This window comes from Sarcophilus harrisii, chromosome 2 (assembly GCF_902635505.1).
Source record: "Sarcophilus harrisii chromosome 2, mSarHar1.11, whole genome shotgun sequence".
Taxonomy (NCBI): domain Eukaryota; kingdom Metazoa; phylum Chordata; class Mammalia; order Dasyuromorphia; family Dasyuridae; genus Sarcophilus; species Sarcophilus harrisii.
Window position 1 is genome coordinate 418,443,381 of NC_045427.1, and position 15,675 is coordinate 418,459,055.

The 15,675-nt window shown below is 36.8% G+C and overlaps 1 protein-coding gene across 8 annotated transcripts in view; it reads right to left on the minus strand.

The window, feature by feature from the left end:
* Positions 1-2,572: 2,572 nt before the first annotated feature.
* Positions 2,573-15,675, minus strand: part of RASGEF1C (RasGEF domain family member 1C) — a 186,953-nt gene continuing 173,850 nt past the window's right edge. For 6 of the 8 annotated variants that reach the window (XM_031953806.1, XM_031953807.1, XM_031953800.1 and 3 more), the window contains 3 exons: positions 13,860-13,983; positions 6,471-6,543; positions 2,573-5,670 (listed from right to left, as the gene is read on the minus strand). In XM_031953806.1, the coding sequence (XP_031809666.1) occupies positions 5,556-5,670; positions 6,471-6,543; positions 13,860-13,983 (312 nt within the window). In that variant the 3' untranslated portion in view covers positions 2,573-5,555. Of the gene's footprint in view, positions 5,671-5,874; positions 5,912-6,470; positions 6,544-13,859; positions 13,984-15,675 lie in introns of those variants that run through there. The other 2 variants (XM_031953805.1, XM_031953804.1) reach the window with 2 other exon arrangements.

The following is a 15,675-nucleotide window of genomic DNA, read 5'->3' on the forward strand; positions in this document are numbered from 1 at the left end:
GACACTTAAAAGTTATTTTCTTAGTGTTGATTTTTTTTATTAGACTTGTGGTTTCATCTAAGAAAGAAACTTTTAGTTTAGATATGTTTTCTAACTTTACAAATGGCCAACTTTGTGACTTAGTCTGGGGCACTAAGAAAAAAAGTGATTTGTTTGGGATCCCATAACTATCATGTATCAGACACAAGACTTGAACTCAAACCTTCTGGATTCCAAGGCTGGCCTTCTGTCCCTTATGCCATACTACCTCTTCTATATAACAGGTTCTATATAGAACCTAAGTGCAGAAGCAAAGTTGGTGGCTCAGTGGGCAGAATGCTAAGCCTGGAATCAGGAAGTCCTGAGTTCAAATTTGGCCTTAGATACTTAGTAGCTGTGTGATCTTGAACAAGTCACTTAACTCTGTTTGCCCAGTCTTCTCATCTGTAAAATGAACTGGAGAAGGAAATGGCAAACTACCCTAGTATCTTTGTCAAGAAAACCCCAAATGAGTCGAGCATAACTGAAACTACTCAACAATAACACCACAGAAACACTCTGTAATCCCGGACTTCCGGCTAGCAGCAGGATAGGCAGAAGGTTCCCATCAGGATTCTGGCTAAGATCTTCCTTGATTTGTTCTTGACAGTGAAGATTGATGGCTTTACCCAAATGTAAGCAACCCTCAATGTCTTAGTGTTTTGCTCTGATTTTACAGCTCAAAGGCCAAAGGAACTTGGGAAGGACCACAGAATTGTAGTTGTCTGGCTAGCAGGGACCTTAAGAGTCATCTAATTCAATCTGTTTAATAAAGGCACTAGCTTGCCTCTGGACAGCAAATCTAGGTGACCTCTTCTCACAGGAAGATGTCCCAATATTATTGTTCTGTAAGAAATAATCAGCAGGATGATTTCAGAGAGGCCTGGAGAGACTTACATAAAGTGATGCTGAGTGAAATGAGCAGAACCAAGAGAACATTGTACACAGCAACAGCAAGGTTATACGATGATCAATTCTGATGGATGTGGCTCTTTTCAACAATGAGGCGATTCAGGCCAGTCCCAATTGTCTTGTGATGGAGAGAGCCATCTGTACCCAGAGAGAGGACTGTGGGGACTGAGAGTAGATCATCACCTGTTTTCTCCTTTTTTCTTGTTGTTTGCTTGCATTTTTGTTTTCTTTCTCATTTTTTTTTCCTTTTTGATCTGATTTTTCTTGTGCAGTATGATCAATGTGGAAATACGTATAGAAGAACTGCACATGTTTAACATATATTGGATTACTTGCTGTCTAGGGAAGGGAGTGGTGAGAAAGGAAGGAGAAAGAAAAATTGGAATACAAGGTTTTGCAAGGGAGAATTTTGAAAACTATGCATGTTTTAAAAATAAAAAAGCTTTTTCTCTTTTTTTAAAGGAAAATTCCAATAGGAGACTGATTACCTAGAAACGGGTGCAGATTTTCGTTGAACATACCTTGTACAAAGGTGGTTTTCTTCATTTCTGATAGTGAAGGGTATTTGTCTGAAGGGAAAACATCACTGCAAAGAGTGGCTTATATCTGGGACGTAGCAAAATGTAGTGGAAACAATTGTGGATTAGGAATAGGACCCCTGGCTTCTAGTCCTGATTCTTCTCTATCATTTCCTTTGCAACACTTAATTTCTTATGTCAAATAAAAGGATTTAACTAGATGAAATCTAAAATCCTTTCCAATTCTAAAATTCTGTGATGCTACTCATCACTGACAGGATTAAGCAAAAGCTGAAAAAGATTTCTTAAATTCAAAAATGATTTTCATTCCATACTTTGCATTAACTTGGCCTACGCATGAGCCCTTGATATTTTTCCAATTGATTAGATCTGACTTTGTATGGAAAATATTTTATAACTGTGTTCATATAGTTCCTGACTTTGCTTTGACAGATAGATGCCCAAATATTTTATATTATCTACAGTTATTTTAAATGGAATTTCTCTTTGTATCTCTTGCTGTAAGACTTTGATGTTAATACATAAAAATGCTGATGATTTATGTGGATTTATTTTGTACCCTGCCATTTTGCTAAAGTTGTGAATTTTTTCTAGTTTTTTAGTTGATTCTCTAGGATTTCCTAAGTATACCATCATGGCATCTGCAAAGAGTGATAATTTGGTTTTCTCTTTACCTATTCTAATTCCTTTAATCTCTTTTTCTTTTTTTATTGTCAAAGCTAACATTTCCAATACGATATTGAATTGTAATGGTGATAGTGGGCAACCTTGTTTCACCCCTGATCTTATTGGGAATAATTCTAGTTTGTCCCCATTACATATGATGCTTGCTGATGATTTTAAATAAATGTTACTGATCATTTTAAGGAAAACTCCATTTATTCCTATACTTTCTAGTGTTTTTAATAGGAATGGGTGTTGGATTTTGTCAAATACTTTTTCTGTATCTCATTCTATGTTCTGAAACCTAGAGAAACTTAAAGTAGAAAGTTCTTTTCTTTTCTCTCAAAACTATTTGGGCTATCTGAACCCAGACAGACTATGAGGACTGAATATATATCACACATAGTATTTTCACCTTTGTTGTTGTTGTTGTTTGCTGGCTTAATAATCATGAACAAACAAGCATTTGTGTTTTAATATATATATATATATATATATATATATATATATGTATATATATATATATTAAAACAACCTATTTACAACAAAATCCTGTTAAAAATAGGTAAATGTTAACAAAGTCCTGAATCCTTTTCTAAAGTAAAATAATCTTATTGTTAATCCCTTTCTTTTGGCATCTTACAGAAAGGGAGAAAAGGAACCCTGTATATTATCCTCATATTCAGTGAATATATATACAGGCAGAATGGGTGCAGAACCATCTTTCTGTGCTTGGAGCTAAGCCATTGATCACCTGGAGCCATTATTCAAAGTTCAGCAGCCACCTGTGGAATCTGTGTTCTTTGTAGAAAGTGTCTTACTTTTGCTGGAAGGCAAGATATGGGCATCGAGGAGCCACAAAACTGCTTTTCGTTCCCTCTGAAGATGGGCAGGGCTCTTGGCATTTTTCCCAGAGAGAAGCCTCGAAGGCTCATTTTATCATACTCACTTTGCAGCCTGGACTGTGAAAAACATGTGAATAATTCATGCTATGGGTTCAGGAAAGATCTTGCTTTCCCCCGAGCTCCAGGATGCATACCACTGAGCTGCATATGCCTAGATTCTCTTTGTTCTGGAAGATAGGTTCAGTATTAGATGTTTTTTACAGGCAAAACCCCTCAATAATATACATCCACTGGTTCTGGTGACCGTGATTGAGTGTGGAATATGTGTTTTGCCAAAGCAGGATAGGAAATATGAATAACTAGCCATTTAATTTGCATATGAATGGTATTTAGTTATCAACAACTATAGTTTGATACTATACCAGAATAAGGAACCAGAAAATTGGGCACGGATCTTCCAAAACTACACATAGAATGGCAAAATTGTTCTTTACCAAATTTAGATTGGTACAATAGAAGAAAAAGTGTTAATAAAGCAGGGAAATTAATGACTTTGATTAACATCTAAAGTTGTTTCTGCATAGATCTTCTGGGGTAGACTTGGGGATTTTAGTGTAAATGCAGAAAGCTCACTGTTCTCAGTGGCTAAAGTTTCTTGTTTATATAGTCAATGTAATGTATTGTGATATATCATTTCCCATGTTGCCAGAAGGGGAGAGGAGATATGTTTATCATTCTGTACAAGACAGGATTCCAATAAAGTCTTCCAATTATAAGAACATTTGATAGTTTTGCCCAGCTTATCTAGGCCCCACAAAGAATATCTGGGGAGCTCAGCCTTATGAAGGGGTAGATTGACCTAATAATACCATATATACCTGGTTAAGGGACTCCTATAATGAACAGACTGTTATAAATGCAATAATCATTCATTATCTTGGAATGTATTCCCTTTTAGGAACTGTGATGAATCTTTGTCTACCTATCAGGGGCTATTCCCATGGTGAGCTTAAATTAAACTCTCAACATCAGTAGAAGCATATGGTAGGGTGACAATCTGATATACAAAAAATAGGATCTGTGCTAGAAAAACTATAGACCCAGGGACAAGTGGTAACTAAGTATTGTCAATTGGCACTGCCCTCGTAGAGATTCTGTTATTCCCAAAGGCTTGAGATGGCAGGTATTCCTAGGGATGAGCCTTTTGTGGATATTACAGGAGTTAGGTCACAGGCCCAGGTCAGTTCCTGAAGAAAGACAAATAGGTTACATCTAAAGGCTCTGAAATCTCAGTTTTATATTGGAGAAATAAAAGATTATGATTGAACATTGGCTTTTGTGACATGTCTTATATGGACAAGGAACTCCCCAGACCTAGCACTGCTGACTGCCTAGGGAGTCTTCAAACAGGGTTTATTTCAGATCAGACTGACCAGGATGCTACCAGGAAACTGATTCCCTCAAACTGCCAATGTGTTTGTCTGGGCCCAAACACAGCCTCTGAACATGGCTCTTTCTAATGGACTAGACGTCATCATGGCCAATTCTGCTCAATGAAGCAATCCTTATTGATCATTAAAATGGTCAAAGTGATTGGTTCAGTTCTTCTGTGGGCTGTTCATTTCCCCAGGTACAGAACTATGCACTATATTCTAAGGAACAAAACCAACATGAACATGGGTAATTAGTGTAGCATATGAGTGAATGTGGCAGATACGTTAATTACATTGCAGGATGGTACTCCATTTATTTCTTCTAAGTGAATGATTGTTTTGCGCTTGTTATAATCTATATGACATAAACCCTTATGGAGAAGAAATGGCAAGCACACTCTATCTCCAAACAGTGACTGTCTAGGAGCCCTGAGATACTAGACTCTTTATTCTAATTTGATGATATTATGGGTATTTAGACCAAGTTCTCTTGGATTAAGGGATAAATATATATATGTGTGTATGTATGTATGTGTATCTATACACACACACACACACACACACACACATACACACATATATATTTTAACAACAGATATCACATCAGAATTATACTCCACTAATTTTAAACTATGAGTTACCCACTAAGTGAAATCAATTTTGGCCCACTGACCTCTTTCACACAGTTATATTTCATCATATGACACAGAAGAGATTTCTTAGCATCAGCAGAACCAGGGAATGACCCACATGCCTTAATTAGAGGTAAACCCATCTCTCAGAGCAATGTGCTTCATCAGCAGAAGCTGAAGGTACAATTGATGCAGCCAGTACTGTTTCATGCTTAACTGCTGCTCTGATTTGAGTCCAGAAAGAGAAGCAATGATTAAGGAAGGAAGTCATGAATGGACAGTTCCTGCGGTGTTATTTGTGATATCAAGGCTCCCCAGGCTCCTTGTCCTGGTAATTGGTGCATTTGATTGCAATGCACTCATTATCCAACTAGTCTGATTATCTCTGTTGGAGGACAAAGTTTTTATTTAAGATTGGACAGAGTTAGACACAATGACATTTCATGGTCCTGGGAACACACTTAGAGGCTGCTTCTTGAAGCACCTGCTGAAGGCTTTTTTGTTTCCATTTGATCATGTTAGCTTCACAAAGATTTGGGGTAGCACCGTGGCTTGACTCTCTGCCTGCAGAGGCAAGGGAACCATTAACCCAGGCAGTCTTGATGCCTCTGGATGTGAGTGACAGCCACTGTCATTTTCAGGATATAAGCATTTAGAAAAGGAGAATTGTGCAGAATGCCATCAATTTCAGCAGAGAATGCAGTTCCATCATGTTTTGTGGTTCATCAAAAAAAAGAGAGAGAAAGAAAGAAATTGACACCTAAATCCCCAATAGGCATCTTTGGAATCAGTAGTGCAAAGTATTTTTGCTGTTTTTTCTTTTCCTATTTTGTCAATTTCTTGTTCAAGTCTTTCCTAAAATAGTAGACCTGCAATTTGAAACATTTATAGACAAAGATGAAACAAAATCTTTACAGTTATTTAATTGGATTTTTAAAAAGAAATTTCTTTGAATTCATGGTTTTAGACTGAATCCTTTCATTATGTTCTGGACTGTGCACTTGTAAATGTTCTTCCCCCATTTTGTATTTAAGCTTACAAATGAATAGAAACAATAAAAATTAAAAATTTCTTTGAATTCATGGCTTTATATTGAATCCTTTATATTGTGTTGTGCACATGGAAATGTTTCCCCCTCCCATTTTGTATTTAAGCTTAAAATGAAGAAAAAAAATAATAAAAATAAAACATTCTTTTGGTATTTAGTTTTTTTATTATGGTGATTTTACTTGTATGTAGTATTAAAACAATGCTATTATTTGCTCAAAAGAGACTCTGTAGAGAAGTATTTTGAATAATTCTCATTACGCATTGTGAAATATTTCTGACATATAGAATCATAGTACTGAAGATAAATTAAAATAATTTGAGTATTAGATTTTTGTAGATGTGAGCATTAGTGAAAGGGGTGAGAAAAGAAATGTTTACCTTAAAGACTTCCACCTCTCTTTTTCTACTTGGTTCTCTGGGCTTTCACTTTCATAAGAAGCCAGATAAAGACCTAGACAGAAAGGGATTTGTAATTAGATCCCTGAAATCTTTTTGTGCATATGTGTGTGTGTGTGTTCCATTTCCACATTTAAATGATTTGTTATCAGTTATTTGGTCAACAGTATTTCATTTGGTTTTATGCTAAAAAAAAAAAGTGTCTATAATATCAAAATGCTAATTATAAAGGAAGAAAAGTCAAAGGAAGACAATTGATAGATTTATCTGTTTAATTAGAGATCACTGAGTTTTAGAACTGGAAGGATACATAGAGGTTGCCTAATCCAATCTCCTCAATTTACAAAGGAGGGACCCTCATGAGATCCAGGGACTTGAGCAAGGGGGAAGAGTCAGTATTATAGTCTCTTCAATTCAGTCCATAATACTGCTTTCAGAATGCATTTAAGAAAGAATTTCATTTTTTCCCACACAAATAGACAAGCTTATAGACAAATAGGAAATCAGTTTATTAAGAAGATAGCATTTAAACAGCAGGGCAACTGGTGGTACTGGGCTTGGGATTAGGATGAGTACAAATATGGCCTCAGACACTTAGTAGCTGTGTGATCCTAGACAAGTCACTTAATTCAGTTTCCTCATCTATAAAATGATCTGGACAAGGAAATGCAAACTACTCTAGTACCTTTGCTAAGAAAACCCTTAAAATGGGGTCACAAAGAGTCAGACATGACTGAAAAACTGAAATTTAAACAGCAATTTGCAGTTCACAAAGGATTTATCCTGGATAGCAAGTAGTTCAAGTTACACTCTCTGCCCTCCTGTCCTCCATTTTACAGATGAGGAAACATAGATTCAGAAAGGTTGAATAACCTCCATACAAATGAAGATTCACCAGGTAACAAATGTCTGTGAGAAGAGCCATGATGAGAATCCTGTCAAATGAAGCAGGAGAGCATACGAGATGATGGCGCCCCTCCCTATACAGATGAAAAGAAAAGAAATAGTTTCTGCGAATATGATCATCAGGCCTATCTAGTGCTCAGGGAGTTTTGACCATTAGAAAAAAAATGAGTCAAATAAGATACTGGGATAAGGAAGAGGTTTCAGCCTTTTTCTGGGCCCAGCTGGACCTTCAACAGTCCAAAGGATAGATGCTACATCACTAGATATAAGCACAGGCCCCCTCAGAAGCTTGAAAGACTCTCTCATGGAGAAGCTGCTTTAGGAAGCTGAATTCTAACCCAGATAAAGGCTATTTAAGTAATCTCTGCTGGGGATCATCCCCAGTGCTACCTAAGCCATAGACCTCAGCTTCCAGTTTTTCTGGCTCTGATAACCACCTTGCTGACCATATTTGCCTGCTTATTCACCCCAGGGGTTCTGTTTTCTCCATGCCCATGACCCTGCTTGTGTTGGTGTCGAGTCCCAGTCCTACCTGTGAATTGCTACTTTTGACACATGATTATTCCACCAATTTCATTTGCAATGGAAATCCCACAGCCTAGATTCCAGCCACCTCTATTACCTCCTTCCTATTTTTGGCCCTGCTAACCAATGCCTCTATGCTGAAACCCTTTGAAATAGGAGCAAAAAAGAACAAAAGCAAAAAAATGTGGTACTTTGAATGACCTCTTTTGTTTTTGGTGTGGGCAAATATGTTAAGCATAAATAAATCTACAGTATTGAGAGTAACAATAATAGTAAGAGCTCAGATCCATCCTTCTCTTCTGAGTAGTTAAAGTATCCTCAAATACCCTGAGACTCTTCACTCATCCTTCCACCTGTCCTTTGTAAAGACCATGAAAATTGGAAGATTGTAGCAAATGGGGCCCAGAAGGGGATTTCCTTTGCAGGTAGAGCCTAGTTCCTGGTACTTTTTATGAACTTGACAATGAAGCATTTGGTTCAGGATCATCATGAAAGCTAGCTTTGTGCTGTATCTTGCCACCCACATCTGCATACAGCTGGCTTCTTCAATTACATGAATATGTGACATAGCCTTTAACAATTATCTAATTACCAAAATTAAATATCGTTCTCGTCCTACATGTGCTTGGTTCAGGAGCGTGACTACGTAGCTTTTGCCAAATAGTAGCACTACTTCCCCATCCCCATCAATTTAATGACACCTGAATGATATACACCCAGAATACATCAATAGCCAATTCCTAATGCTGTCAGGAAGAGCTCTCCATGGAGAGAAACATGTGTGTTTCTGGCAGGTGTTTCCTCCTCTCCATGTGTCAAGCAGCCTATGGCTAAAGGGTGTGTGTGTGTGTGTGTGTGTGTTGTGTGTGTGTGTGTATGTGTATGTGTATACATGTGGGGGGCTGAAGGTAGGATTTACCCTTAAATTTAACTTAATTAAATTAGAATATGGTGCTCTGAAAAGAAAACTAGTCTGGGGACTTGAGAAACTTGGGATCATCTCCTACTTCTGACACTATCTAGCTATGTGATCTTTCACAAGTTCCTTTCCTGTGCTTTGCACAATTGCACATCTATGTTTATAGAAAAATGCTTGCTGTCTCAGGGAGGAGGCAGTGGAGGAAGGAAGGAGAGAATTTAGAACTCAAAATTTTAAAAATTAATTTTAATAACTGTTTTAACATGTAATTGGAAAAATATTATTTAAAAAGAACAAGAAGAAGAAGTCCCTTTCTGTCACCGAGTCTTAGATTTTAGGTATATACAGAGAATGAGGGATTGGACCAGATGGTCTATAAAAGGCCCTTCCCACTCTGAGCACATGCTTTGTCCAAGGGCATACAGTATCATTAAGAGCACAAATAGTCCATGTGGCTGCATCTTGGGGATGGAAAGGAAAGACCAGAAAAGGGTAAGGCTTGATCCTGGTGTTGGTATGTTCATTGCCACCTTCCTCCCCCTTTTCCACTGCTGGTATTTAATTAATTGCTGCCAAAGTGATGTGTCCTCAAATGGCCCACAATGCACTGGGAACAGATAGTGACTATCTTTTCAGACCTAGTATTGAGCCTCTGCCATACACATATGGTTTTCTGCATTAAGCTGGCTCTCCTTATTCTGGGCTCCACAAAAGCTTTTTCATTAAAGTCAAAATGTAATAGCCAAAAAAGATAACCCAGTGTAATAATTTTCTTGCAGGTAGACATGATTTTAATGTTTAATGAGTGTTAGTTTATTTATTTGCTAGGCAAATGTGGTTAAGTGACTTCTCCAGGTGGCACAGCTAGTAAGTGTCAAGTATTTGAGGTCAGTTTTCAACTCAGGTCCTTCTGACTCCTGGACTAATATCTATACACTGTGTTAGGATTCTTACAAGGTGCCAAGTCACTGGAATTGATAGAGACAATGATTAAATTTAGCATGTGCTTAGCAGTTCTCTAGTTCAGTACGTGTACTTAGTACTTACTACAGTTCCACAAGATTCACACCTTTAAGAGAGCATATATAAGCTAGGAGCCTCAACCAGGATTGACTCCAGGAGATTCAGAAGCCTTAGAAGGCAGCTTAAGCTCTCAGAACCAAGAGAGAGATAAGCCTCTAAGAAAGCTAACCAGGCCCCAGGAAAGGAGACAAGACTTGGAAAAGACCATAAAGGATTTGGACTTTAACTCCTGGCTGCATTCAGGGTGATTACAATGAACTGAAACAAAGGCTGCTCAAAATAATGTTTTGGTCATGTACACTTATTGTGTATCTAAGTTATATTTTAATATATTTAACATCTACTGGTCATCCTGGCATTTAGGGGAGGGGGTGGGGGGGTAAGAGGTGAAAAATTGGAACAAGAGGTTTGGCAATTGTTAATGCTGTAAAGTTACCCATGTATATATCCTGTAAATAAAAGGCTATTAAATTAAAAAAAAAAAAAAGAAACAAAGGCTGCTCCCAGAAGCCCCCCAAGAAACATTATATTTTAGAGAAGAACATTACACCACTGTGTCTCCTAGCTGCCCCTTAATGAGTGTTTTATAGATATGCTCATCCCCCCCATTAGTATTATTTTCTAATGGCTTTCCTACTCTCCAGTCTCACAGTAGAACATAATGAAATATAATTAATGAAATTAATCAATGTTCATTGGCCACCTATGACAATGTATATCTCATTCTATACTGCTACACTTCCACTCTTCTGCTAAGAAAGTGGAAGTTTTGTGTTTCAGCATCCCCCCTCTTAACTCATGGTTATTCAGTTTCGAAATATATTAATGCCATTTTCCTTTGCAGTGACCATTGTCTTATTTCCTTCTGGAGGCAGGATAAATGTTGGAATATGAATCCCAAGGGTGTGATCTAGGTCTGGGTGATGGGAACTAAAGATGTCAGATGGTAGGTATTCAGTGAAAAATTCAGGCAAATGGAAACCCAACTCCCCCATCCAGTTTTCTTTCACGTACCTTAACCCCTACTTTTCTTCATCTTTTCCACCACTAAGTTCTTCAGTTTTTGGTCTCTTTATCCCTTTTCCCTTTTTAAACTATGGCTAGATGCTGTATGACAGGGAAGAGTCATCTTCATGTTTCTTTCTTGTCATTTACAACATAATACTTCCCTTCATAGACCTGATGTTCAATGATAATTTTGTTCCTAAGCTAGTTTCTATTTGTATAATAAACCCTGAGGCAGCTGCATGGTTTAATGGTTAGAGCACTGGACCCAAAGTTGAACCTGAATTCAAATCCTGAAAAAGACTTACAGAAGTGATGGGAGGTAGTTAGAAATCACAGGGGACAGAGCACCGTACTTAGCATCAAGGAAACCTGAGTTCAAATTTGGCCTCAAACACTTACTGACTGTATGACCCTGCACAAGTCACTTAACCTGTCTGTCTTATCTGGAAATGGAGATTGTACTACCTACCTCCCAGGGTTTATCTGAATTTCCTCATCTATAGAATCATCTATAAAATAAGGTGGAGAAGGAAATGGCAAACCACTCAAGTATCTTTGCCAAAAAGACTCCAAATGAGGTCACAAAGAGTAAGACACGACTGAAATAACTGAACAAAGATACTTCCCAGGGTTCTTGTAAGGATAAAATGAGATAAAATTTGTAAAGTATTTTGCAAATGTTAAAGCACTTTATAAATGTAAACTACTAAAATTATTGTTATTATGTAGTAAAAATGCTGATCATGTATAACTATTGTTTTCTATTATTTTTCATTGCAAGTGAAGTTTTTTTCAGTTATAATGGGAGCTTTCATTTACATGGAAGAGGAATTTTATTTCAGTTTTAAGAGATGGTTTGAGTATTGGAGCTAGAAGACTCTAGGAACCAAAGCATTATTTAACGCATTAATTTTATTGTTAAGAGTCTGCCAATCTGTCAGCCAAGGGACAAATAAACTTTTAGGAATATCTCAATTGTAAATTACATTCTTTCTATGTAGGTATGTACCGATTTTTAAGAAAACCCTGCTATGTAAGAATTTAAGTTTACAAAATAGATACATCTAAGGGTTATAATTTCCATTAAACAATGGTGAAGAAAAGTGTAAAAAAAACCCAACATATATATTGGTTACAACCAGGTAACTACATACATATGAATGAGTAACCTAGAAGACTGAAAGGGGATAAATAAGAAGAAACCATAATTAGTTATCATTTGCATATCACAGTATTCTAAAATGATAAAATATAAATATTTTTAACCCATAAGGCCAGAGATTCTAAGCTAGAAGGGAATTCAGGGATCATTTAATCCACCTCACCCCTCATTTTAGAGAAAAGGAAACAGAGGATCAGTGAGGTTAATTGACCTATATAAGGTCACTCAGACCTCACACAAAGATGCAATTTTTAACGAGGTCTTTTGAATCCGAATCCAACACATTTGTTTAATAAGGAAAAATACTTTTTTAAATTGTTAGAAAAAAAACCAAGTAGCTTAGTGAATTTAAAAGAATTTTATTTTTTATCTTAAAAAAAGATTTTTAAAAACCAAACATTAGAATTGCCCTTGACTTGCCTAAAACAAAAACAAAGTACACCTGTATATTTCTCATAACCGAACAGCTATGCACTCTGTGGTTCCTTCTGGTCTATAAATATGTATTTCCTCACATGACCCTTACTATTCCTTCCTCTTCATTATGGAATACATTCTGCCATTTTTTTTTCCTCTGTGGGTTTATAATCGGATCAGCCCTAGCTTTCCCTCTCCTTCATCATCTTCCTGCATTTCAGCCTTAGTGGAGGTGCAGGTCAAATGTCCTACTGACTTAAAATGTGGCCCTCTCCTTGAAGCTAATTTGAACCGGCCTTGTAATAGGAGAAAAGGGAGTGTAAGTAATGAAGGCCAGAGAGGTTAGTTCCTATATCCCTGCCTGGTAACCTTTGAAGGCTAGCGGGAGTTAGCCATGTCTTCCACCTACCTACCCTCAGGATACTAAGCCTGGCTGCAGTCAGCCTGGCCTGTCCCACTCCCTTTAATCATGTTAATGACTGCTTTTAGGCAATCTGCTGAGCCTAATTTTCCTTGCTATGTTGTGACTTTCATGCTTTCTGGGAAGGCACAGATGCCTACCCTGATTAATTTGGATGGACCCAAAAAAACTTCAAAAGGAAAGAGAATCATCAATGTTGCTCTGATGGGAGAAACTATACCAAAGTGAAACCATCAGGATTTTGACAGCTGGAGTCAGTAGACCTGGCCCCATTACAACCATCTCTGTGATTCAGAAGTCACTTCAACATACTAGCCCCTCATCAAGGGGATGGTATTATGAAATCTTATAGTGAAGACTTTCTATATTCTACTTTAGAGTTCCTTCTGGTTGTTGTGTTCTATGGTCAAGACCAGCTCTGGCACTATGTCTTAGAGGGTCCCTTCCGGTTTTCACTTTCTAAGTTTTTAAGACCCCTTTTAGCTCTGCCAATCTAGGTCTTGGATCTAGGAAAAGGTTAGAATTTAGTTCATCACCTTATTCCAAACAGAAGGCCTCAAAGCATGTCTTGTAAAACTCATCTTAAAAGGGAAAAATTCATTCCAAGGGGGTTAGAGGGGACAGCATCAATTAAGATTTCTATACCAAAGAACAGTTGAATCTATGAAGCATGACTACAAGAGTGACTGCTGGGACTAAGGAAGTCAGGACTATCACTAGAGAAGGAATATTTCCTTCTCTATTTAGGACAAGGCTGGATAGTTTATGTAATTGTTGAGAGAAAAAGGACAAGGATAGTGGTATAATAATAATAATAAATAATAATAATAATAATAACAGGAGGAGGAGGGGGAGGAGAAGGAAAAGGAGGAGAAGAAGGGGATCAAGAAAAATTCAGAAAAGAAGGAGAAGGAGGAGGAGGAAGAGGAGAAAACTGAGACAAAGGCAGAGTCATATGCCAGATATAAAAGGACAAAATGGACTTCTTACCATCTTCAGTGAAGATAGGAGCTGTGTGTAAATAGTGAGTGATGTTGGGATCTTGTTCAAATGGGCATTCCACTTGTTTCCATGTTATAAATTCCCCAACTTGTTTAGCCAGCTCCAAAAATTTCTAGGAGGGATGAAAAATAAAGTTGAAAGGATGAAAATATAAATTTCTTGGTTTAGCATTTAAAGTCCTTCATATTTGGACTCCAAATTACCTTTCCAGATTTATTTTGTGTTATTCTCCTTTGTAGAGTCTATAGTCTGGCCAACCTGTTCTTCTTGCTGAAATTCCATCTCCTGTCTTATACCTTTGTCTATAAAAGATCTTTTCCCATGCTTGGCATGTATTCCTTCCTTGACTCAAACACTGCCTCTTAGGACTCCTAGTTTCCGCCAAAGTTTAGCTTAATAACTATATCCTATATGACATCTTTGTTGATGCTCCCATATAACAGTCTCTGTCTCTACACCCATTATTTTGTGTGTGTATATGTGTATATACTATATGTGTGTATTTTCCCTGGTAGAACATATATTTGTTAAAAGGACGAACTAATTCATTTTTTAATTTACATCTCTAGTACAGTACTTAACACACAGTAGGTGCTTAACAAATCTTTGCTGATTAACTACTAAATTCTAAATCTTTTACAACTAGTCCAGCAAAAACTGAAAATTCACACCAGACTGAATAATATTCAAAAAAACCAAATAATGAAAAGTAAGAACAAGTAGAGCGGCTTACCCCAACCAGAAGTATAGCTAGGGGGAGAGAGGGAAGGGAAAAGGAAGAAGGTAGAGCTTGTCTCTGGTATAAAGCTCCAAATCAGAAACTAAATATGGAGAAATTAGTAAGCTAAAGGAGACAATGACCAAACTTAAAAAATTATAAATCGAGATACCCCAAAAGGGGAGAGAATACCTCTGCAATAACTGCAGGCAGTGACTTATAGGGGAAAAAAAACCAACTAAATTTCTATAAAGACTATGTGAATACTTAGAAGAAATGAGGCTAGGAGATAATAAAATAAACAGTCCCCTGGAAAGAATAAGAACAAATAGCTTAGAAGACAAAGTGGTAAACCTAAAACCAAGCAATGGACTCTGAGAAAACCAAAATAGACCAAACAAATCAATGATTCTATGAGATAGCAAGAAATACTAGGACAAAATTAAAAGACTGAAAAAAAAGATTGATAAAAAATGTAACCCTTCTAATATCAAAAACAACTGATCTAGAAAACAGATCAGGAAGAGAGAACTTAATAATGATCAGATTCCCAGAAAACATATTTTAAGAAATCCTGGAATAAGAAATCACCAATAAAAATTGTCCAAATCTAATAGAATCTGAAGATTCTAAATAAAGAGAGAAAGAACCCACTGAGTACCTGAAAGAAAACACGAAAAATTCCAGAAATGGCATTACACAAATTCATATTGAGAATTTTTTTGTCAAAGGAAAAATATTATTAGGTAGTCAGAAAAAAATGGTTCAAGTACCAAGGAACCATAGAAATAAATCATACAAGATATGTAGTAACTTCTAAAAAAAATAAAAATTAAAAGAGGAGAAACTGGAATTTAGTATTCCAAAAAGGGAAAATAAATAGGCTTATAACCACAAATAACTTACCCTGCAAAGCTGAGTATAATTCTATAAGGAGGGAAAAAGGATCCATAATGGAATAGAATATTTTCAAGTATTTCTTAGGAAAAAAAAAGACCCAAGCCAGATATAAATTTTGAAATGAAAACAAGTCAAGAGATATCTAGAAAAGTAAATTTATTTGTGCAATTAGAAGGGATTGTATGA